The sequence below is a fragment of the Stomoxys calcitrans genome, chromosome 3 (assembly GCF_963082655.1).
Source record: "Stomoxys calcitrans chromosome 3, idStoCalc2.1, whole genome shotgun sequence".
Taxonomy (NCBI): Eukaryota; Metazoa; Arthropoda; class Insecta; order Diptera; family Muscidae; genus Stomoxys; species Stomoxys calcitrans.
Window position 1 is genome coordinate 83,538,187 of NC_081554.1, and position 25,540 is coordinate 83,563,726.

Here is a 25,540-nt window from a genome sequence, read left to right on the forward strand (position 1 = left end):
TTTGGATATAGCTGCCTCTGGCCCCCTAAAAGTCGCATTTATAAATCGATTTCGCTGAAATTTTACATAGTGGCTTATGCTAGGCTGTTCGGCATCCGTGTCGTTTATCAGATCGTTCAGATCGGATCTAGCCATGTCCGTCCGTCTGTGTGTCGAAAGCACGCTAACTTTCGAAGGAGTAAGGCTAGCCGCTTGAAATTTTGCACAAATACTTTTTATTAGTGTAGGTCGGTTGGGATTGTAAATGGGCCAAATCGGTCCATGTTTTGATATAGCTGTCATATAAACCGATTTTGGGTCTTGACTTCTTAAGCCTCTAGAGGCCGCAAATCCCGTCCGATTTGACTGAAATTTTGCACGTGATGTTTTGGTATCACTTCCAACAACTGCGTATAGTTCAAATCGGTAAATGTTTTGATAAAGCTGCCATATAAACTTTTCTTGGATCTTGACTTCTTGATCCATTAGAGGACGCAATTCTAATCCGATTTGGCTGAAATTTTGCATGAGGTGTTTTGTTATGACTTCCAATAACTGTGCTAAATATGCCGCAAATTGGTACATAACCTGATAAAGCTCCCATAAAAACCGATCTGGGATTTTGATTTCTTGAGCCTCTAGAGGGCGCAATTGTCATCCGATTTGGCTGAAATTTTGTACAACAGCTTCTCTCATGACTTTCAACATACGTGTCTAAATCGATCAATAGCTTGATACAGCTCCCATATAAACCTATCTCCTGATTTTACTTCTTGAGCCCTACAAGGCGCAATTTTTATCCGAATGAACTGAAATATTGCACAATGACTTCTACAATGTTGGGCATTCATTTATGGTCCGAATCGGACTATAACTTGATAAAGCTTCAATAACATAAAAGTTCTTATTCAATATTCTTTGTTTGCCTTAAAAGAGAAACCGCGCCTGGACCTCGACAAATGCGATTCACGATCTTACTTGTTTCCTGATAGTTTCGCCAGGATTCGAACCTACCCCATAGGCTGACATGCTAACATATTTATTCAAGAGCTGTGTCTATTTTTTAGCCTTAAAGAACTTAAAAAGAAAGTGGGTATTTCAGACTAGACGTATAGTTGGGATCAACGTTAAAGAATCAATAAACATTTATTATTTGCAGTTGTATGTGATTTAATACATAGTATATGTTGTCATCACTTCTTACCATATATCAGCCATATGACTGAATGCTATGGTGCCCAATATTTATATGCAGATAAATCCATATACTCGTATTACGTAAGAATATTTTGCATAGCATTTACAAACTATTATTTTGGCAAAAGCCATCAGAGGCAATTATTTTCAATAGACGCTGCTCTTGGAATAAAGGCATGTAAAGCGAATTGTATCAAATATTAAAAAATCATGTAATTCTTTACCCACTGTAATCTTGTTCAATCCTTGTCTGATGTTTTTTCCAATGAATTTCTCAATGCTTGACTATAATTAATGGCTTTTTATTTGATCAAATTACATATTTAAATCTTTTTCGCATGTTCTGTATGAAACTCCAGCTCCAAAACCAGTTCCCATAATAATGGGCCATGCTTTCCTCTTGAACATCAATAGGGAGAGCACGGTTCCAATAGCCATTCCACTGACACTTTTAATGCCCATATCTGTTATGCAGCGGTCGATCTTCTTTCCAAACTCATCCTCGGTTTTGCTTATTTGTGGCATTTTAGAAGGGTAACCGGAATTTTTGATTGAATTAATGAAAAATTTTCCTATTAACTAGTTGGCTCCCTCAATTCGATTCGATTCGTTTGTTCAATTCGATTTTCTTTAGCTGATTTGCTAATATCTCAGCTGTTTGGAATTGCTTTTCCTAAATAAAAGTTTTTAGCGGCGTGAGCGCCTAATTACATATAAAAAGGTTTCCTAAATTAAAGCGTACAGCGTCAATTGCTGTGTTTTATTTTAGTACTGAATAGACAACCGTGAATGATAAAAAAAATCAAAAAGTTGCAGTTGACACCAGATGGTAACACCGAATGACAACGTTCCAAAACCATTCGAGGAAAAAAGTGGAAATATTTGATAAATTAATTGATGAAATTAGCAAAACACACGCAAGCTTCGAAGTCAAGTGCAAATTCAAAGCAAAATTATTTATGCATATTATTTAAAAATCATGGAATTTATATAATTTTGTCATTCACAATAGAGGTATTTCTGGAGGTGAAAAACATATCATGTGAATCCTGAACGCAGATGTTCTACATAAGCCCGCGTTTCTTACACATCCAGAACTTCGATATAACGGATAGATGTCATTTCCATACAATTTTTGCTGCACCGCACTATATAGTTGTTGTTGTAGGGTATGACAAGGACAGCTTTGCAGGGCAAACAAGTTCTAAATACGTTTTTTTTACTGATAAAGTTCACATTTGTCTTGATTTTTTTTATTACTGATAAAGGTCACATTTGTCTTAATTAAGCGCTATTATGTACAAATAATTCCATTAAGGCTGATACTATTATCGTTTTTCACAGGCGAAAACACATGGTTTTCACCGTTACTTTTTTGAAATACTTCAAAAATCGTAATAATTACATAATAATTTCATGAAAATTTTTTAATAAGTAATGAGAGGATGTCCTCCTGAATGAAACCAGCATGTCTTTTTCCTTCAAAATCAATTATCTAAAAAAGTAATCTTGAAAAATTTCGCTAAAAGCGAATATAGTACCACCCTTTAGGTGGTGCAAAAAGTGATGAAAACTTAAGTTTTCGTTCAATGAAGCCCAAAAAAGTCCTAATGATTGCAATGTCACCCAGTAACACAAATCAAACTGAAAATTTCGGTAAGCATATGGATATGGTAAGAGAGGACACTATTAGCACAACAACAAAAATCTACCCAACGAAACTACCTTGATTGGCAAATGCCATTACTCCAAATGTCGAAGTGGTTTTAGAAACAAACTTTGTTTAGCTGACGAGAGCTTTAAATCCGGATTTAATGAGCAGTGTAAACGAGTTTTTAGAAAAATATCACTGCTGATTTAACAAGCATTTAGAGTTATTGCAAAATCTAAAAATGAAAAAATTGTATTCAGCTGTTCGCATGACCTAACCTTACACATAAGTGCATCCTGACTAGAATTAAAGACTCAAATTCTGTACAAAAAGCAACACAACGCTACAGAACATAGAATAATTGTATTATGTGTAGCCCCCATTAAAATTTCATCTTACCGTTACTTACTGTGCCGTCGGCTACTTTTCATACACCGTTTATTTATAGCCATCGCAGCTTTGAGTTTATCGGACACCAATCAGCTGTTCTTTACTCACTTATTGCCTTCAAGCAATTTTTTAATTTTCTTATGAGCAGAATTTTAATTTTTTTATGAGCTTTCACAGCAATGTGAATGTGAAACTCAGTGGGTGTTTGTGTAACTTGGGTAAACTTCTATGGCCAATGATTTGGAAATATTAGAGCTTGAAATATCCTCTGAAAACTACGATACCGGACATCAATTTCTACCGCAGGAAATAGAACGACACAATGTCGACAATATAAGTTATAATGATTTCTATTGGGAGTATATGGAGAACAACATACCCGTTGTACTGTGTAATGTATCTAAACACTGGGAATGCCGCAAATGGATAAAGACACCGAGAGATGCAAGCAATGGATGCCACGATAACCCGTCACCAATATTCAACACACCCCATGATGGTACTGGGAAAAGCATTAACTATGACTACCTCAAAGAAAAAATTGGAAACCTTATGGTACCAACCGCCGACTGTAATAGGGAATATTTTAATAGTCATGCCAAAAGTGAAATGTTATTTTTTGATTTTTTAAATTACTGGCAGCAGAAAAGAGAAGATGATGGACCAACTGATGCCAGTAATAGAGATAAATCCACCGACTTATTGTACCTCAAAGACTGGCATTTAAAAGCTCAGCGAATGGACTATAACTTCTATGATGTTCCTAAACATTTTGCATCCGATTGGCTAAATGAACATTTGGTGCTTACGGAAAGTGATGATTATCGTTTTGTGTATATGGGACCAAAAGACACATGGTATGTTCTCGTTCAATCTAGTATTGCAAAACTCTAATGTGCCACATTAATATTTTAGGACACCATTTCATTCAGACGTTTTCGGGTCTTTTAGCTGGTCCACCAATATAATGGGCATTAAAAAGTGGTTGCTTTTACCGCCCGGCGAAGAACTTAAACTTTCCGACACCTTGGGCAATCTTCCTTTTAGTATAGATGAGAAACTTTTGAATGAACACAATGTACGATACTACACACTAATGCAAAGCGAAAACGAATCACTGTTTGTACCAAGTGGCTGGTACCATCAAGTCTGGAACACCACCGATACCATAAGCGTCAATCACAATTGGTTTAATGCATGCAACTTAAAGCGGATATGGTTTAATCTATCCCAACAAATGCAACGTGTAGTAGCTGAAATAGACGATTGTCGACAAATGGACAACTTTACAGAACATTGCCAAACTATGCTGCGTGCTAGTTTCGGTTTGAACTACCTCGATTTTTTACAATTATTACAAACCATCAGCACGAGGCGTTTGGGAAAATATAACAACAATAACACTGCCGCAGATTTATCTGCAAACCCCACACCGCCTGAATATACAGCGACCACCACGTCTTCCAAATTAATATTTTTTGAACATTATATACCAAATGATTATCATATACAACATGATTTGGAGCGTATCCTACAAGTGGTTGAATTAATGCTTCAGGACTCGGTTATTTGTGATGACCGTATAGTTTTATATCGTAAATGTATACAATTAAAGGAATCATTAATACCATCATTATCATCCAACTCAAAACAGTCATTGTCAGAATAGTAAGGCGATAGATATATCCCGCTGTCTTCGGTAAATATTTATTAAAATTATTAAAACACCAATTTGTCAAAGCTAAGGCATATTATATGCGCCATATATGTATATGTGTAGGATGAAAGGGCTTACAAATGTTTAGACTTTGTGAACTGATATGAGTTCTGGTACAAAGCGATACACATGGGGTCTGTTCTTGTTTGGAATTTCTGTTTCAACTTGCAATTCTCAAGTGAATTGTGATATAAAGTCGAGGAAGTTTTTGTTAAGGCTGATAATTTCTTAGTAGTTGCAAACGCTGAAAGGGTTTGGAAAACCAAGCACAGACTCTAATTAAAAAACAAAAATCTTTCATCTTACAACATTTAAAGACAAACGAACTGAAGAAATCGACTTGTAATACGACTGGTTCAATCCGTCAAAAAATATGTACATATAAGTTATGAATTTCATCTGTAATACATAATATTTTGTGTATTGTAACAAAATAAATATAAAAGAAAACCAAATTCTTCTATTGCTTGTTTTCGATAAGGAGCGCTTTCTACTATAAGCTAAAGTGGTGTAGTGGAGAGTTTACAACTCTAAAGATATGGATTCTTGTGAAGGTTTTCCGCTTAATCTTCACTGTAGCAGTTACCCGCAGGTCGAAGCATATGACGTGAGGAACTTTGCCCAACCAACACTAGCAGCCCGAGGTTAAGTGAACTTAGCCGAATGATTAGCAAGTTGATCGGTGATCACAAAGTGAATATATGGTTGAACCATATAGAAAACTGTAACATAGGCACAGTGCCAGTAAATTCTGGTCGACAGTTGGGTCTCTCACGTCTTGCGGTAGCCTTCACTAAACAACAGATACCGAGCTCGCAACTATGTTCAGGCCATTTTCGCCGGCAATTTGGTCGAGCATGAGATATAATACTAATAAATGATAATATATATAAGCCATACATGCAAAAGCTATTGGCCCGGAAAGAACATCGATGTTAATGCTCAAACACATACAAAGAAAAAAATAAAAATCGGTTTCAATCACGAAATTTATCGACCCAATTAATTTGTTGATTGAAACTGCTTCCATAACGAAAGTGATAAAAAGCTATATTCTGAATAACAATTCCCTGGAAGTTTATTCCCTACTCCCTATTCCCCTATTCTGAATAACAATTTACTGGGAGTTTGTTCCCTACTCTCTCGCTCTCTTCTGCTGGCTAATAAAGTACGCGAACGATTATTCTGAATAACAATTCCCTGGGAGTTTATTCCCTACTCCCAATCCCCTATTCAATTCCATGGCAGCCGGTTGTACGTACCGGATTGACCCGATGCAATCCTTCATCGGCAAGGGCTGCCGCCTCGGTGTACAATACACTGCTACAACAACAACAGTTTGTTCCCTACTCCCGCGCTCTCTTCTGCTGGCAAATAAAGTAAGCGAATGACTTCCAGTAAAAATTTGTGAAAATTTGCACAAATTTTTGAGTCACCGAACACAGCTAAAATTTTCTTCATTCTAATGCCAGACATTAGAATAATGAAAATAAGGAGCCAACATGCATGACAATAATCGAAGCCAGGCGGGCTGGAGAAGTTCCCACCTTGCTGCCTATTGCAGTCAAAAATGGCGAAAGGACTATGTGCCTAGAAATAACCAAGACAGGAAAGAAGGGGTAAATTTTGCCATAGTCCTGCGTCAAGCCCCGCAATTTCAGGGGCAGTGCTACAATAGGTGATCAAACATCTATAACTCCTCCTCATCCCCACAAATCATGCGTAAGTCCGTCGTGTGTTCAGTGCGACGTCAAAGTACTGACATTGCAAGTGCCCCAAAAAGAGGTGCAAAAACCGTCCTTGAGGTGATTGAGTTCTAAACACCATATTCCTATTTTAGCCCTTTGCTTGTGGTAGGCTAATTATCCTGCCCATCAAAATAGTATGAAATCAATTCAGGAGGAATCCTCATGTCCACCAGAGAGTCATGCATTTGACACATGTGATGTGAGGTCCCAAGTTGCAATCGAAACACGCGCCTATGAAGTTGGAAACAATCCTAACCCAATTGGAATTGAGTCAGAACTACCCTGGTCTGCACTTGATAACTATTTTATCGCTACAATAACCTAGTGAAAACTTTTTAAACCTACCATCTTGATAGTTTTGTGGGTAAAGCCTTTGGAGCTAAGAGGAATTTTAATTTTTTTTTTTGCTTGACACTCAAATATTAATGAACTCCTTTCTTCTTGCTCTGATTGGTTGAAGCAAATTTGCCGTAAATTTTAAATATCACGGCGAATCGAATTTTCGCCCTGTGGAGGCCACCGTGGCGCAGAGGTTGGCATGTCCGCCTATGACGCTGAACGCCTATGTTCGAATCCTGGCGAGACCGCCAGAAAAATTTTTCAGCGGTGGTTTCCCCCTCCTAATGCTGGCAACATTTGTGAGGTACTATGCCATGTAAAACTTCTCTTCAAAGAGGTGTCGCACTGCGGCACGCCGTTCGGACTCGGCTATAAAAAGGAGGCCCCTTATCATTGAGCTTAAATTTGAATCGAACTGCACTCATTGATATGTGAAGTTTGCGCCTGTTCCTTAGTAGAATGTTCATGGGCAAAATTTGCATTTGCATACACATTATGACATAGCAATTTCCCAAAAAAATATGCTTTGTTGAAGCAATTCACCGTTGCGGGGACTTTATAAATACGCCTTGGTCTTTTTGATATGATCCGCCCGACTATTGACTTTAATTACTCACACATTTTAGACTTCTGGGGCCGAATTAACGCCTACGTGATCGAATGCAATTTCATATTTAATGGATGTTATATCACTTTATAAACATTTTAGTTTAAATTTTTTATAAATTATGACCGATTTGTACATTTGTGTTCGTAAATTTCAAAAATTCTCGTTCAATAGAGAAATACATAATTCACAATAGAGAGTTTAACTCGTTCATGTATGCGGTAATTCGGCCTCTGTTTTATACCCGCATTCATAACATCTGTGCCGTCATTATGCACAACAGCTGAAGCCACAAGTACGCGACGTAGAGCTTTCAAGTGGTCTGGCGTAGAATGGTAAGCACAAGTGTTCCTACTTGTAGCCAATTTAATGCAATTGATAAGCTGTAGGCAAAAACAAGTTCGTACGCTCACCAAAATAATAAAAAAACAAAGACATATACAATTTTAATGGCTCAGTTTTTAACTTTTGCTGCGCATAACAGTTTAAGCTGCTCAAGGCATTGCCTCTAAGGAGACTTTCAAACATAAATTACCATGCCTTTGAAAGGTATTAAAGTATTGGAATTTGCCGGTCTTGCACCGGCCCCATTCTGTGGTAAAATTCTAGCGGACTTTGGAGCAAAGGTCACTGTTATAGATAGAGTGAGTGGTGGACTGAAAATTGCTTTGTTTTATGGATGGGTTAAATTTCTTTTTTAATTTTTCACTCAACAGGTGCCTGACAACTCATTGAATTGCTTAAATGGTGGTAAACGTGTGCTGGCCATTAATTTGAAGAGACCAGAAGGGCAAAATCTAGTTCGAAAACTGGCTGGCACACACGATGTTATATTAGAACCATTTCGTCCGGGCATAATGGAAAAAATGAATTTAGGGCCCGATGTATTGTGCAAGGACAATCCCCGCCTCATTTATGCTCGATTAACTGGTTTTGGCCAAGAGGGTAGACTGGCTCCTCGAGCTGGTCATGATATAAATTACGCCGCCATTTCGGGGGTTCTCTCTATGCTGGGGCGAAAAAACGAAAAACCTCTACCACCCATTAATCTGTTGGCGGATTTCGCAGGTGGCGGTCTAATGTGTGCTTTTGGTATTTGTCTAGCACTTTTGGAGCGTCACCGATCCGGTCGTGGCCAAATTGTCGACTCAGCTATGGTTGATGGAGCTGCTTATGTAGCTAGTTGGCTATTTATGGGAAGAAAAATGGCTACTTTATGGCAAGGTGAACGTGGAACGAATTTACTCGATGGTGGTTACTACTTTTATGATACATATGAAACAAAGGATGGCAAATACATGTCTGTGGGCGCATTGGAACCCCAGTTTTTTGAGGAGTTTAAAAATAAGTTAGGTTTGCCACAACTTTCGCAGTTTGTATCAGAAGATTCAGAGAAAGAAGCCGCCAAAGCTTTAGTTACAAAAACATTTCTCCAAAAGACTCAAGACGAATGGACGGCAATTTTTGAAGACATAGACGCCTGTGTTTATCCTGTTCTGGATTGGTCAGAAGTAATGCAGCACGACCATAACAAATGCCGCAAGGCCTTTGCCCCCTTCGATGAGGATAATTCATTAGCGCCTCAACCTGCACCACGTTTAAGTCGAACTCCGGGAGTTTTGTCTAAGGACTCCAGTAATTCCCCCGAAGCCTTTGAGGAGGCCATAAAAATGGTTCGAGAGCTAAACTTAAGCAATGATGAGTTAAAAAGCTTGGTCAATGAAAAAATCTTAATTCTACCTGCCCATGCCAAATTGTAATAAACTCTAATAAGTACATAAATATAGTGTCATAAGCATGTAGTTGATATTTATACCTTTTTTGATAAGGTATTTTGATAACAGAATGATTTTGCATAACGTTGTCATAAACTCTACAAATCCCAACATCCCATACGGAATTGAATTGAGGAAAGGTTATATAGAGAATATAAAGAAAATATATATTTTTTAAGTTTTTAAGGCTACTTTTGTCCGTTTTTTTTAAATAAGTACTATACCGCCGTACAGAAAGTGCAACAAAACGATACAAGCATCGAGACAACACTGGAAAGCAAGGTACTGTAACAGAAGGTTCTTGGTTCAACTCTCAGCTGCGATGAAGGTGAAGTTTTAAATTAATTTATAATTTGAATTATTCATATAAAATGTTTTTTCTTCAAAGAAACTGAGCATTGAGAAAGTGGTGTTAGGGAAACGCAAACATGTTTGAGTCTAAGTATTGTAGTTTTTTTTAGCAACGTTCAACTAAGATAATCCCCCTTAGTCCGGTTGGCGATGGCGTAGTCGAATGTCGAAATTTTTTGCAAAATGGTATTATGGTTCTCGGAGACGAAAATTTGTCTACATTTTTGGTATCACAAAAGTCGAATGACTAAAATTTAACGAAAACGATCGATATAAACTTTTATGGCAGTAAAAACCACAATTTTGGTCACATCTTAATGACACAGGTTTCGATATAACTCCCATATAATGTTTTATCCGATATGGCCTTTTAAAGATGTGAAAATCCAAATCTTTCGTCCTAAGATAGGAAAATCTTACAAGGTTCTAAATTGCTATTTCAATTGGTATCCAAATTAAAGTCTGACTAGGTTTCGAGATAAGTTCTACATATAAAAAGTACTACATGCACGAGGTGGTGTAGGGTATTATATAGTCGGCACCGCCTGACTTTCGCCTTTCCTTACTGGTTATATTATCAAAAGTCGAAGGCGAATAAGTTACAGAATACAACGAAATGTAAAATTCGCCTTCCACTGCGACTATTGTCGATTTTCGCCAGTGAACAATAGGAATACGGATGAATATGTCATTATTTTTTGACAATTTGTATGTTTAGGCATAAGTACTTATTTTTGAACTATTGGTATGCTTGTGCGAAAGCAATTTCCTCCTTGGACATTGCCATGTAAAAGTTATTAGAAACAATGCCTAAAAATAAATAGTCATTAGTTTTTGAATGAGCTTACCTTTCTTGTTATTTGATAATGAAATTTTCTGCTGGGTATGTACTACCAAAAATACGTAGCTCTATCGTAGTTAAAAAATTTCCAATTATATTTTTTTTAAGTGTCTTACTCAAAGTATGAATTTAATTCTGATTTTAAATTGTTACCTTATTATTCGCCAAAAATAGTTTTCCCTTTTCACATTCGATTCACCAAATAAACATTTGGGTGACCGCCAAGTCACAGTTCGCACAATTAAAGCAAAGATTAAGCAAAAGATTGAAATGCCGGTGGCTTTCTTGTTGGCTGTCCAGGCAGTAAGACAAAAAGTGTTTTCAGAGCAACGCATCAGAAGACGCTATTTGCGTGATTTCACAAACCCCATGGATATTCCAAGCTCATGGTCAAAGAGAATTAAAATGAAGTGTTTTTGGCAAGTTCTGGATGTTTTTTTTTTTTTTTTGTAGTTTTGTATCTTTTTTTAGATTATATAAGGAAGGCTTCGCCCTTATTCTTCACACAATCTCCCCATATTTTGGCAGATGTTCTATACTGATAAAATCAACCCCAACATTTTTGACAAGTGAAAAAAATTTAGACAAATTGTAGATGTTTTTTTTAAATCTCAATTTAGCGCACACTGAAGTGATTTTTTAACCCAAAAACCAATGACACAAATACTTCATTCTTAAGTATTTCATTCTGACTCCTGTACATCTCAATTCGCTCACACTCACGTCTTTCCATTTCCTTTTTCTTTCTGCGGAATAGACGTTTCTCCTCTCTCCTTTTCTCCCGATACCTCTCCTTCACCTGGCGCGTTGCTACTGATTGCAGGTTTGCTCTATATGCCGCATTCTTGGCTTCAGAAGCATTTCGACAATCTCGGTCGTACCATGGGTTTCTTGGAGGAGGCTTCCGGTACCCAAGTACGGATGTCGCAGCATTTTCCATGGAGTGGGCAATAGTTTGCTACTGCGCCATTACATCATCGGACCAAGGAGTGATTTCATCAAGCAGTTGGGTCAGTCGAGTGGAGTGTGCCACTGCCATCTGTTGTGTTTACAGCTTTTCAATGTTCCGTGCAGTGTCAGATCGTACTTTCCTCGCCATGTTCAAAGGGGTGCGAACCTTTGCATGCAGCCATGTGGCATTGTGAATATTTATGTGTTGAAATCTGGTGGTACTAACTACCATGTTTATTGCCGCGGCGAAATCTATCTGCCTCGACCCATTATCTCGTGGAGGCTAAACCTTCCGACTGTTGGACCAAAAATGTCTTCCTTCCCTAATTAGGCTGCATAGCTCACGAATATAGCCAACAGTCGGAAGGAGATAACCATCACTGACAATTTGTTTGCTAAATTTAACATCTCTTGGAAGTGGTGCTTTCAGGGTAGATTTGGCAAACTATCGATAATCGCAACATTATATATTTTCGATAGTTTTAATAATAAATATCGGTAGTATCGATACTATCGTTATTTTCCCATTTCCTATATTTCAAAGGAAAATGAGAACTAACCAAGTTAAACCAAGATTAATAAAGTCAGTTGGAAGTCATGAGAAAAATCATTGTACAAAATGTTAACTGCATAGCTCACGAATATTGCCAATAGTGGCAAGGAACAACCACCACTGACAATTTTTATACCCTCCACCATAGGATGGGGGTATACTAATTTCGTCACTCTGTTAGTAACACCTTGAAATATGCGTCTGAGAGACCCCATAAAGTACATATATTCTTGATCCGAATGTCATGTCCGTCCGTCTGTCTGTCGAAAGCACGCTAACTTTCGAAGGAGTAAAGCTAGCCGCTTGAAATTTTGCACAAATACTTTTTATTAGTGTAGGTCGGTTGGGATTGCAAATGGTTCAAATCGGTCCATGTTTTGATATAGCTGCCATATAAACCGATATTAGGTCTTGACTTCTTGAGCCTCTAGAGGGCGCAATTCACGTCCGATTTGACTGAAATTTTGCACGTAGTGTTTTGGTCAACACTTCCAACAACTATGTTAAGCATGATTCAAATCGGTTCATAATCTGGTATAGCTGTCATATAAACCGAACTTGGATCTTGACTTCTTGAGCCAATAAAGCGCGCAATTCTCATCCGATTTGGCTGAAATTAAGTGCCAAGTATGGCGCAAATAGGTACATAACCTGATATAGCTGACATATAAACCGATCTGGGATCTTGACTTCTTGTGTTTTATTATGACTTCCAATAACTGTGCTAAGTATGGCACAAAAAGGAATATAACCTGATATAGCTGCCATATAAACCGATCTGGGATTTTGACTTCTTGAGCCTCTAGAGGGCGCAATTCTCATCCGATTTAGCAGAAATTTTGTACAACGGCTTCTCTTATAACCTTCAACATACGTGTCTAATATAGTCTGAATCGATCAACAGCTTGATACAGCTCCCAAATAGACCAATTTCCCGATTGCCAAATAAACCTATTTCCCGATTTTGCTTCTTGAGCCCCTACAAGGCGCACTTCTTACCCGAATGAACTGAAATATTACACAATGACTTCTACAATGCTCAGCATTTAAATCATTTTTGGTCCAAATCGGACTATAACTTAATATAGCTCCAATAGCATAACGGTTCTTATTCATTATTCTTTGTTTGCCTAAAAAGAGATACCGCGCAAAGAACTCGACAAATGAAATCGAAATCGGACCATATTTGGATATAGCTGCTATATAGACCGATCTGTGGATAAAGGGTCTTATGCCTATAGCTTTAGACCTCCCAACATCTGACCCAAATATGGTCCATATCAGACAATATTTAGATATAGCTGCCATATAGACCGATCTGCCGATAAAGGGTCTGAAGCCTATAAAAGCTTTATTTATTATCCGATTTTGCTGAAATTTGAAACAGTGAGTTGATTTGCACCTCTTGATATCCGAGCTTAATATTGGGTTGCCCAAAAAGTAATTGCGGATTTTTCATATAGTCGGCGTTGACAAATTTTTTCACAGCTTGTGACTCTGTAATTGGATTCTTTCTTCTGTCAGTTATCAGCTGTTACTTTTAGCTTGCTTTAGAAAAAAAGTGTAAAAAATGTATATTTGATTAAAGTTCATTCTAAGTTTTATTAAAAATGCATTTACTTTCTTTTAAAAAATCCGCAATTACTTTTTGGGCAACCCAATATGTTTGAGGTCGGACTATATTTAGATAAAGCTGCCGATTCTGCTGAAATATGAAATAGTAAGTAGTTTTAGGCCACCCGCCATCCGTCCCAAATATGGTTCGGATCGGACTATATTTAGATATAGCTGCCATGCAGACCGATCTCCTGATAAAGAGTATGAAGCACATAAAATTACAAAATCCAACTGTGACTTATATCTATTAGACCACTCAATGTCCGTGCCGAATTTGAGTGCATAAGTTATCCAATTTTCACTGAATTGTGACGAAAGGGAGTTTACATATATACCCGAGGTGGTGGGTATCCAAAGTTCGGTCCGGCCGAACTTAATGCCTTTTTACTTGTTTTTGATGTTTTCGAAAGGATTTCGTCATAGGCGGATATGCTAAACTAAACTTCTCTTCGAGATGGTGGTGTAGCCCAGGAGCTTAACTTTCTAGGCCGGCTGTAAATTTGGGTGCACTTACCTTCAGGTTAAAAAAACATAAACCGGACAGCACTCATTGATATGAGAGATGTATGCCGGCTATTCTTTAATTCATGTTTTGATCGAATACGTAAATCCACGCAGGAGGATATTTTGCCTTTGTTGTTGGCTAGTTTCCAATTAAACACATTTTGTTTGCTTTGCGTCGAAAGAAAAAAATTAATCTTTATTTTTTCACACACATAAATTTGTTTTCAACGTACAAACTATCAGTCATACAAATTACAATATATGTTATTCCTTTTGTGAATAATAATCTTATTTAGGTAAGTTACAAAATTAAAAGATTAATCCTTTTGAAAAACTGGACAAGTCCGTTGGTTTATTATTATGCTGTCGAGTTTAGTTATGGAATTTTTTGTTACTTGGTACAATAGAAAGGCCATATAATGGAAGGGAAATTTTCTGTTTTAAGTTGGACAAATATGGAATATATTTTCAAAATTATATGTAAAATGTATAGAACTAGAACCAAATGGACTATGTGGTGACTAAAAATGAAGAAAACTTAGATAGGGGAGGCATAGAACATTATAATGCAAACATACATACAAACGATAAGGTTTACAGTATTATGTAGCAATGAAAAAGGACAACACAGGGAACACGCACACTCATCATACGCACTACATACTATATATCACAAAATTAAACACACACAAAATATTCTCCTAACATTCGAACACTTGGTTTGGGTTGATTTTCAACATTATTTCGAACTGGTGTATTTCAATTGATGGTTGCATATCAACCAAGCCACCCTTTGGAAAGGAACATATATGGAATTTGCATTTTTCTTAAAAATACTATTATTCAAGGGCCCCTCTTGTTTTGAAAAGTTGTTGGGCCAAAAGAAAATTGAAAAGAAATGGGGGGATCGTCAGCAGCCAGTTGTCATTGAAGGTTTTTTTTTCGGTTTCGGAGGCAATACAAAGGGGGGTTTGCTTAAAGTCTATATTCTATTGTATTATTATGTTTTTGTTTTCTTCGAAAACCGTCCTTTATTATTGATTATTTTCTGATTTTCGTTGCCCTGTGGTCTTTGAAAGTTCAGTCCTTTGTCGCTGAGTAAGTCAATTTTAAGGTTTAACCGTTTTTGTTTTTGTTTCTTTTGTCAATTTTTGAATTGGTCCGTTTTGTGATTTGTGGTATTGCTTTTTTCAACTTTATTTTCGGTTGGTGGAGAGGGGTCGTTCGTCTCAAGGGGTTTTATTTCAAATTGTTTCGAATGTCTTTTATACCTTTATAAGCACACATACTACATACACATTCACCACACTAATTCATACAAACATACTCTCTAAAAATAAATAAAATAACACCCTATACACACATTCGTACAAATTAATCATTAGTTACATATAGAAGATAGCTTCTCTGATGCACACAATCTCAAAATGAGGAAATCTGGTTGGTTTTCTCTCGTTTATAATACTTGGAAGAGTATTAGGTACACTACACTCGTACATCATGTTTCGTGTTAATTGTTGAAGAGGTTCAGTTGAGATTTTTGTCTGTTCAAGTTTTTATGTAAATGAAACCAAATCATCATCATCATCATCATCATTATCATCGACATCATTCTTATCACCATCATCATTTGCATCCTTATTACCATAATCATCATTCACATAGGGGTCATTCACTCTTCTCTATATACTTTATCTGTACATTATCATACATGATCAAAGTTATTGCATCATCAACAATATCCATTAAACATCATTTCAAAATCAGTCACACTTAAAAAGTATAGTTTTGTTTTTGTTTTGTTTTGTTTAATAATAACACCTGCAATATAAAATGAAATATAAAGGAGATTAAATATTTTGCAAAATACAATAAAGGATTATTTAATAACGCAACTACTTGCTTCTGTAAATACTAGAAAGAGTTGTAAGAAAATAAAACAGGTAAAAAGGCATTAAGTTCGGCCGAGCTGAACTTTGGATACCCAATACCTCGGGTATATATCGGTCTATATGGTAGCTATATCCAAATCTGGACCGATTTGGTCCTAGTATGAAGAGCCTAACACTACTCACTGTTCCAAAATCGGACAATAAATGCGCCTTTTATGGGCCCAAAACCTTAAATCGAGAGATCGGTCTATATGGAAGCTATATTCAAATCTGGACCGATCTGGGCCAAAATGAAGAATAATGTCGAAGAGCCTAACACAACTCACTGTCATAAATTTCGGCGAAACCGGACTATAAATGCGCATTTATGGCCCCAAAACCTTAAATCGGGACATCGGTCTATATGGAAGCTATATTCAAATCTAGACCGATCTGGACCAAAATGAAGAATAATGTCGAAGGGCCTAACACATAACTCGCTGACATAAGTTTCGGTGAAATCGGATAATAAATGCGACTTTTATGGGCCCAAGACTTTAAATCGAGAGATCGGTCTATATGGCAGCTATATCCAAATTCGGACCGATCTCGGCCAAAATGAAGAACAATGTCGAAGGGCCTAACACAACTCACTGTCCCAAATTTCAGCAAAATCGGATAATAAATGTGGCTTTTATAGGCCTAAGACCCTGTATCGGCGGATCGGTTTATATGGGGGCCATATCAAGATATAGTCCGATATAGCTCATCTTCGAAGTTAACATGCTTAAGGACAAAAGACAATCTGTGTAAGGCCACCGTAGCGCAGAGGTTAGCATGTCCGCCTATGACGCTGAACGCCTGGGTTCGAATCCTGGCGAGACCATCAGAAAAAATTTGTGAGTTACAAGGCCATGTAAAACTTCTCTCCAAAGAGGTATCGCGCTGCTGTACGCCGTTCGCATTCGGCTATAAAAAGGAGGCTCCTTATCGTTGAGCTTAAACTTGAATCGGACTGCAATCATTGATATGTGAGAAGTTTGCCCCTGTTCCTTAGTGGAATGTTCATGGGCAAACTTTGCAATTTGCAAAGTTTCAGCTCAATATCTCTATAGGGTCGGAAATGGATATTTCGAATGACAAATGAATATACCCCCATCCTTCTGTGGTGAGTATAAAAAAAATAATCAAAGAAAACTCATGCCAATGTGCCGAATCACCTAAATTCTTAGTTTCATGCGGTGATCTCTAAGGATCCGAGAATCCTTGGGATCAATCTGAGATACGACGTAAACTGGACGGATTTCAAGCATAAGACACTTCAGCTACTGGTTGCAAAAGAATTGCCGAGTCAATGTACCCAGTTGGTATCGATGTCCCTATGTTGTTGTAGTAGCAGTGTGTGGTACACTGAGGCGGCAGCCCTTGCCGATGAAGGAATTCATCGGGTCAATCCGGTACATACAACCGGCTGCCATGGGATTGAATCGATGTCCCTATGATACATTACAGTGCCGAGTGACTGTTCGTGATTGAGGACATCATAGGGGAAGAGAAAGTTGTATGCGTGAACTCCAGATGACTTACTGTTTGGTAAGCTGTAAAGGGCAGTAGCGTATGCCAACAATTCCTTGAGGCGATTTTTAGCAACTGTGTTTTGTTAGACTAAACGGTGACTGGATGGCGTGAGGTTAACTTGTTTTTTTATAAGCAAACCACTCCCTGCCCAAAGATTACATAGCAATCAGTCTCTTATCCTTCAACTTAAAGACCCAGGAGAGACTACTTACATGTTTATTGCAAATCGTCTCATTTCTTCACTAGTATGGGGCTATTAGAATGCATATGCTAAGAGTGGACAGGCTAGCAGTGCCCTTCATAATGAGGTTGGTTACATTGAGGGATTTTGTGGGTGATCGACTTGTTGATGTAGTTGTCACATATTTGCATCCTCTCTTATAGGTGGGCAAGCTCTTTTCATATGACTTATCGCCATTTGATATCGCTGATTGTTCGTGACTGTATGGAGCATTCTACTATCCGCAACCTAAGCTTCTTATGCTAACGATGATCAGAGCTCAAAATTCCATGGGTGGTTCGACTTAATTTTGTCGGCCTTCCTAGACATACTTTTAATAAAAGATTTCGGAACCACACGTAGCGCTTAATAAATATGAGGATTTTTGGGGAATTGGGTCGATACGATGCTCAAAGGCCGGATTGTCAACGCATCGAAGTCGGCGGGCTCGATGAGGAGATTGTAACTAGAGGAACTTCGCAAGGAATGATTTAATCCCCCTTTTGTTCCTTTTAGTTTCCAAAGCGATTATCTTTTTTCCAGATGGAGAGGCAGGAGTTCGCTGCCTAAGAGCAGGTTATTCACAGGTTGTATGTCGTTTTCCAGAGAAGCGAACTCTGAGCTGCGGTTATCTAGATTAGATAGATGGGTGTAAATTGGATGGCGGCAATAGTTTTCATTGGCAATAGTTTCATATAGTTCTTAGAGGGGTTTGACGTCTTTCAGCGAAGGTTTTCGTTGATTTGAAACACTGGTGACGATTTCGATGCGAAAGCGATTGCCCGACTATCACAATATTCGAGACTGTTCAGAAGATGTAAGGAGATTTTCCAAACATGGGAAGGCTATGCCGTATCCCGGGCCATTAAACGGCTGCGGAGAACACGGCGGCAGACGAGTTGGTTAGAAATGGATCCCTTTCGAGCACAGATTATACTACAGAATCAGTGATCGCTTTTCTGTACTAGGATGGACACTTTTGCTATTGCAACTGCAAGGTAGCAAAGGCCCTGTGCCTGAGTATTTTACGAAACAGGACGTCACTTACCCTGGGGCTGAGAAAGTATGACCTGGGACTGTTGATAATGCAACATGATGTCTTTGAAGTCGCGCTGTATGCAGGAGTGGGAGGAGGTCAAGTACCTTTTCTATCATTTTCCAGAAATTGCCAGAAGACGAAGGACAATGAATGAACACCTCTTTACATGTCTGTATTCACCTACAAGTCCCCAAAAAACCAACAAGGAAGGTTTTTCTTTGGTTCGCCGCAGTCCGCAGACTTTCACATGGAGGTAGTGATCCTAGGCAAGCTCCCTTGGGGTGCAAAGACGTTATGGTCCATTGAACCAACCGCTGCGGGAACCAATTCATCGTTTCATATGCGTTTGTTTGCTTCTTTTCTCATTTTCATTTCACTCTCTTTCACCGCAATGTGGTGGACCTCTATCTGTATTGGTTTTCCATCTCTTCTGTCAAGGCAGTCAAACTGTTCTGGGTCCCGGCCATTAGGGATGGCGTTAAATAACTAAGCTAAGAACCACCATAGGCGTATCATAACTTGTCTGTGAAAAGTGTTTCTAAACTTATAAAGCACTTGTGGTGCCTTTAAATAATCAATACCCTTCATGTTACCGCGGCAATAGGAGGCCCTATTTTCACATTTTTTGAAAATTCCAATTAATTTCTTTATTTGGAACACAGATGTTTACCTCCTGGAACATGGACTTGGGGTGCGTTGTTTGGGCACCCGTATAAAAAAAAAAGGATAGAAAGGCAAAAGGCGGGTGGTGCCGAATTATAATAACCCTACACCTACACGAACATATACATGGAAGCTATATCTAAATCTGAACCGATTTCGACCAAACTTTATGGATATTGTGGAAGTCGTCGAGGAAAGCGTTGTACAAAATTTTGGGAAGATTGGTCAATAATCTGAAGCGATTTCTATGAAATTAACCATTAATATCGAGAGTAATAAGAAATCCTGTCAAATTGCGATAGAATCGGTAAACAAATGAACATTTTATTGCTGTATTACTGCAAATCGGACGAACATATATATGGGAGCTATATCCAAATCTGAACCGATTTCCATGAAATTTATCAGTAATGTCGAGAGTCATAAGAAAGCCCTTCTTGTTATCAATGCAAATCGGGCGAACATATATATGGCGGCTATATCCAAATCTGAACAGATTTTTTCCTATTTCAATAGGCATACCAAATTTGAAGACGATCGGATGAAAATTGCGACCTGTAGTTTGTATACAAACTAACATGGACAGACGGAGATAGCTAAATCGAATCAGAAAGTGATTCTGAGTCGATCGGTACACTTATCAATGGGTCTCTCTTCTGAACCGACTGCCATGGTACTGCTATAGATTTTTCTAAGTGTGGGACGTATGGGTCTTTGAAATCACCTAAATAGCCTATAATTGAATTTACTTAAGGACCATATTTGAAAATTTATTAAGATTCGATTAAAAAATGATTGAATCTTATCAATTTTTATAATTAAATATTACAAAATTTCCAATTGTGATTGATTCAATTAAAAAATTAATTCATTCAATTAAATATTTTTATTGAAAATGTCAATTTCAATCACGACTGAAATATCACATTCAATATTCAAAAATAAATGAATCAATTAATTTTTTAATTGAAATTGTATTTATTTTCAATTAAATTTTTAATTGAATTTTTTTTTTGCCTTTTTTTCTGGCTAGGGTGCGATTTGTATCTGAACCAAAGCAAGTGAGAAGTGTTATTAAATAACTCTTATGAAAGGTGTATTTCTATCTGTATCTATATAATTGTTATGAAAAATTAAAAACATTTCAACTTACATTCACACACGTATACTGCATACAAATTGTTTATCCTGTGTAGGGGGTTTTAGCAGCAAATTATTTTTCTCTTTCGACGGTTTGTATTTCTTGTTTTGGGAGGCTTATATACGAGTTGACTGTAAATAGAAGTTTTAAAGACATCCATACTATGTGTTCATCATCATCATCACACTAGATTCACACAAAGTTTTCTCTCTCACACACGCATACACATACACACACAGATACACTCTCACTCACTACTTAAGATACAATGAGCTTTCATCACTTTTTGAACAATATGAACGTGTAAAGAAAAACTCTAAATAAAAAAAAACTATGGAATTTTTTTTGTAAAAAAAAACGTTACTGTCATTGTCAAATTATATGTTAACCACAAAGAAAACTATCAATTTCCCAAGGCGGATTAAAAAAGGTGGTCTCACGCGAACAGCTGTTAACAGCCGGCCAGGTTTGAGGGTATTAAGATGTCAGGTTTTGGTTTGCATTCTCTTTCCTGTCATCTTCTTTCTCGCATATTCTCTGCTCATTTGCGCACATGTCTTCTTTGCGTGTGTTGGAAAAACACACACGAATTGCACCATATGATTTATGGTTGTTGTACAAATGAGACCATCTTTAATTGTTTCGTCATGTCAATTGCCATAGCAAAAAATCATTCTAAATTCAAACAGAATTCCTTCTAGATTGCTTAAAAACAAAAAAAAAATCATTATAACTGATTGTTCAAAAAGTGATGTAGTGTAGCAAAAACTACATATGTATGTATTAATGTTGTTTCTACATACATATGCATTTTTGTTTTACATTTGTTTAGTATTATATTTATGTGTAAAAGATCTTAAACGGTCATTTATTAAGCTTTTAATTTAATTTCAATTTCTTTATTTTTCTGTTTTCGGGTTTCAGTTTTTCTTTTATAATTTTTTTTTTTAATTAGCAGTATTCAATGTGTTGTTGCAGTTGTTCGTTTAATGTCGCGTGAGTTCGTACATGTTGTTTGTATGAAGAATAAGTAAAGTTGATTGTGTTTCCACATTTGTATTAAAAAAAAAAAACAAAAAAAATGTAGGCCTTATTCTGCTTCTCACAGAGAGATTACTTCGCATTATTTCCGTAAAGAAATCTCACATATTGATACAGATATCGTTGTCGTAGATACACTGATGGCGCTTAAAACAAAGGGTGGACAAAGGAGTATGTCTGTAAATCATACTTTTGAAAATATAAATAAAAAAGAAATAAGAGATGCAGATTATGTAGAAGGAAGTGAAATTTAAAATGGTCGCATAGACACTGACGATGTAAAAGGCAAGGAAACCAACATTAAAACTAGACTGACTTTAAACCAGGGGCCTAATCACGGCATTCGATTTCGAGATTCTTCAATCTAATTGTTCATTTTTCGAATCACGAGAGTCGATTTCGAGTTTTTTTGTTCGAAATGATATTCGATTGCTCTGTTGTCATCGAGAACGATTTTTTTTTTGTTTCTTTATGTATTTATTTGCGGAGGCCATCCTGGCGCAGAGGTTAGCATGTCCGCCTATGAAGCCGAACGCCTGGGTTCAAATTCCGGCTTGAACATGAGAAAAGTGTTCAGAGGTGGTTTTTCCCTTACTAATGTTGGCAACATCCTGCCATGTTAAATCTTCTTTACCAAGTGGTGTTGCTAAGCGGCACGCCTTTCGGAATCGGCAAAAAAAAGCAAGCCCCTTATCATTGAGCTTAAACTTTAATCGGACTGCACTCATTGATATGAAAGAAGTATCCCCTGTTCCCCCTCTGTTTTTAGATGTGTTCTTCTTCTGTATCGTCTATTTACTATAAACAATGATTTATAAACTATTTTTGACCAATTTTACATGAATTAAATAACAACAATCAATTCATGGGCCAAATTATCAAATACGAGTAAACTTGCTCGAAATCTCTCTATTGTGATTTATGTATTTCACGCATATATCGATGCTCAAAATATCGAAACGCTGCAAGAACTTTTACTCCGTTCGGCGTTGAAATCGTTGATTCTATCTTCTTAAGAGAAAGATCTACCAACTACACCACAATAAAAAGTTATTTTTTCAAAACAAAGTAATATTTATTTTTATTTACTGCTGCCGACTAAATTTTCCTATTTGTTTTGATTCTAATTCGCTTTTTGATGCTGGCAACGCTGTAAAAAATGGTAGCAAATTACGATCGAATGCCGTGATCCGAATATGTTTTCGTATCCACAATTTGTTTAAAGCAAAAACGAAGACGTTATCAAAAGCCGTGATTAGGGTCCTGGTCGTAGAGATACTGATGACGCTGAAGGAAGTAGATATTGAAAGAAGGTGGTAACACCAAAAAAAAAGAGCAAAAAAATTATTTTGTTTCATCAAGAAAAATCACATTATAGGAAGTTAAAGTGACAAAATTACTACGCTGAACTTCCTAAGGCCTTTTTTATTAACCATATTCTAATACTTTTTAATTGAAAGTAATTAAACAGAAAAGTTTAAGAGCATGTTAATTTTCTTTAATACATTTTAGGTACGAAATAAATCATGATATGAATTGAATCGTGGTCATAATTAGAAAAATTTTCGATATACAATCAATTATGCCACTCTCTTTTTCAATGGAAGTTTAAATTGTTAAATCTCATGTGAGATGCAGAAAAATTCCTAAAATTTATTGCCACACGAAATGTAAAAAAAATAGAACCTGGTAAGATTTACAAATATCTCTGAACTGGAGTTTATCGCGCTTATGGCCATGAGAATGTATTTTAAGTAACTTTTATAATTACATTTCCCCGTGATAATAAAATCATAAACAAAGTGAAAAATTAGTGTACATGGAATAACTATGTATTTTTGTTGTGTATGTATATTATATTTAGTGATTGCGATTTATTTTTTCTCTTTTTTTATTGCAGAAAATTTTCAACAAAAAAAATCTTGGATATATTACAAGGCTTTACATTTGAAGTACTTGTTAGGGGTACATTGAGCAGCGTGGTACCAGTAGATCGAACAGGCAACACAAGTTTACACTATTTAGACTTTTAGAAACGGGGGGAATTTTTTTCATTAAAAAGGGTAAAAAAAAGTGTATTTCATTGAAAAATGGATCAGAAACAATTTTACCGCCCTTAACCAAATTTTCAAAAGCGATATATCTCAGACATGAAAACACCTATTTAAGCGAAATGATTGGGTCGATTATGGATGGCAAATTTACTTTAATAGCGTTGTCAGTTGACATTTGTTGACAATTTGGCAACCCTTAACAGAAGTTGTCAATGCCAGTTGCAAGTAATACAATACAATACAATTGTTAATTTGTTTGTTTATTACAATTGTGTTGGTGTGTGTAGGCTTCACCATGGTTAAAACCCCCACAAATCAATAATTCTTGATTTTAGAAAAAATGGTGGCAAACCCAATTGCAGACCGGCTTGTGCGGTCTTGATTTCACCTTTCTTGCTCAAGATGGTAATTCTTGCAAAGTCCCTCTTAAAAAACCTACAATAAAGAAGGAATTAATGTAGTGGTAGGTCTTCTGTACAAAAGGAGCCCAATCAGATTCAGGTTCTAAAAACCATAGCCACCACCTAGTATCTCTTTAGCGGAATCAAAGCACCAAGGGCTTCTAACAGCCGCTACATCAACATTATCTTGAATCTAACTTTTTCAGATGAATCCAATTTGTCTAACGTTGTGGGTCATTTCAATTGTTAACAAGATTTTATCGAATGATGGTGATTTCAGCCTTAGACCAAAAAAAAACTATATATGCAACGAATGCAAGGCCTTGTATTATTCTCCATTCAGCTAGTAAGCATAGAAGCTAGTAACCATTAAGTTTTTTTTTAATATCGTGTGTTCTCATTGACATTTTCACTAAAGACAGTATTTCTATGAAATTTTCTCTGAGACAAAATTTCTATGTAATTTTCTCTAAATCCAAAATTTTTATGATATTTTCTCAAAGACCAAATTTCTATGAAATTTTCTCAAAGACCAAATTTTTATGAAATTTTCTCTAAAGGCAAAATTTCTATGAAATTTTCTCTAAAGACAAAATTTCTATAAAATTTTCTCCAAAGACAAAATTTCTATGAAATTTTCTCCAAAGACAAAAATTTGAAATTTTCTCTAAAAACAAAATTTCTAGGAAATTCTCTTCATTGACATTTTCACTAAAGACAGTAATTCAATGAAATTTTCTCTAATACAAAATTTCTATGAAATTTTCTCTGAGACAAAATTTTTATGAAATTTTCTCTAAATACAAAATTTCTATAAAATTTTCTCAAAGACCAAATTTCTATGAAATTTTCTCTAAAGGCAAATTTTCTATGAAATTTTCTCTAAAGACAAAATTTCTATGAAATTTTCTCCAAAGACAAAATTTCTATGAAATTTTCTCCAAATACAAAATTTCTATGAAATTTTCTCCAAAGACAAAATTTCTATGAAATTCTCTCCAAAGACAAAAAATTTTCCAAAATTTTCTCCAAAGACAAAATTTCTACAGAATTTTCTCCAAAGACAAAAATTTGAAATTTTCTCTAAAAACTAAATTTCTATGAAATTTTCACCAAAGGCCAAATTTCTATGAAATTTTAAATTTTAACGAAATTTTTTCTAAAGACAAAATTTTAACGAAATTTTTTCTAAAGACAAAATTTTAACGAAATTTTTTCTAAAGACAAAATTTTAACGAAATTTTTTCTAAAGACAAAATTTTAACGAAATTTTTTCTAAAGACAAAGTTTCTATGAAATTTTCTATTAAGGA

The 25,540-nt window shown here is 36.4% G+C and overlaps 4 protein-coding genes across 5 annotated transcripts in view; 2 read left to right on the forward strand and 2 right to left on the reverse strand.

Annotated features, from left to right (window-relative positions):
• Positions 1–1,462: 1,462 nt before the first annotated feature.
• Positions 1,463–1,828, reverse strand: LOC106092035 (MICOS complex subunit Mic10-like). Its single transcript, XM_013258775.2, has one exon. The coding sequence runs from the start codon at positions 1,699–1,701 to the stop codon at positions 1,492–1,494; it is 210 nt and encodes a 69-aa protein (XP_013114229.1). The 5' UTR covers positions 1,702–1,828; the 3' UTR covers positions 1,463–1,491.
• A 1,483-nt stretch (positions 1,829–3,311) lies between these two features.
• Positions 3,312–5,389, forward strand: LOC106092033 (2-oxoglutarate and iron-dependent oxygenase JMJD4 homolog). Its single transcript, XM_013258773.2, has 2 exons — positions 3,312–4,074; positions 4,133–5,389. The coding sequence occupies exons 1-2, from the start codon at positions 3,446–3,448 to the stop codon at positions 4,884–4,886; spliced, it is 1,383 nt and encodes a 460-aa protein (XP_013114227.2). The 5' UTR covers positions 3,312–3,445; the 3' UTR covers positions 4,887–5,389.
• Positions 5,390–7,950: 2,561 nt separating this feature from the next.
• Positions 7,951–9,594, forward strand: LOC106092032 (alpha-methylacyl-CoA racemase). The gene is made up of 2 exons (XM_013258772.2): positions 7,951–8,272; positions 8,345–9,594. The coding sequence occupies exons 1-2, from the start codon at positions 8,165–8,167 to the stop codon at positions 9,386–9,388; spliced, it is 1,152 nt and encodes a 383-aa protein (XP_013114226.2). The 5' UTR covers positions 7,951–8,164; the 3' UTR covers positions 9,389–9,594.
• Positions 9,595–15,343: 5,749 nt separating this feature from the next.
• The window catches only part of LOC106092036 (importin subunit beta), a 48,162-nt gene continuing 37,965 nt past the window's right edge, over positions 15,344–25,540 (reverse strand). For both annotated transcript variants that reach the window (XR_009397768.1, XR_009397764.1), the window contains exons 8-9: positions 20,745–20,863; positions 15,344–16,041 (exon numbers count right to left, since the gene is read on the reverse strand). The gene's annotated coding sequence lies outside the window, so the exon portion shown is untranslated. The remainder of the gene's footprint in view (positions 16,042–20,744; positions 20,864–25,540) is intronic.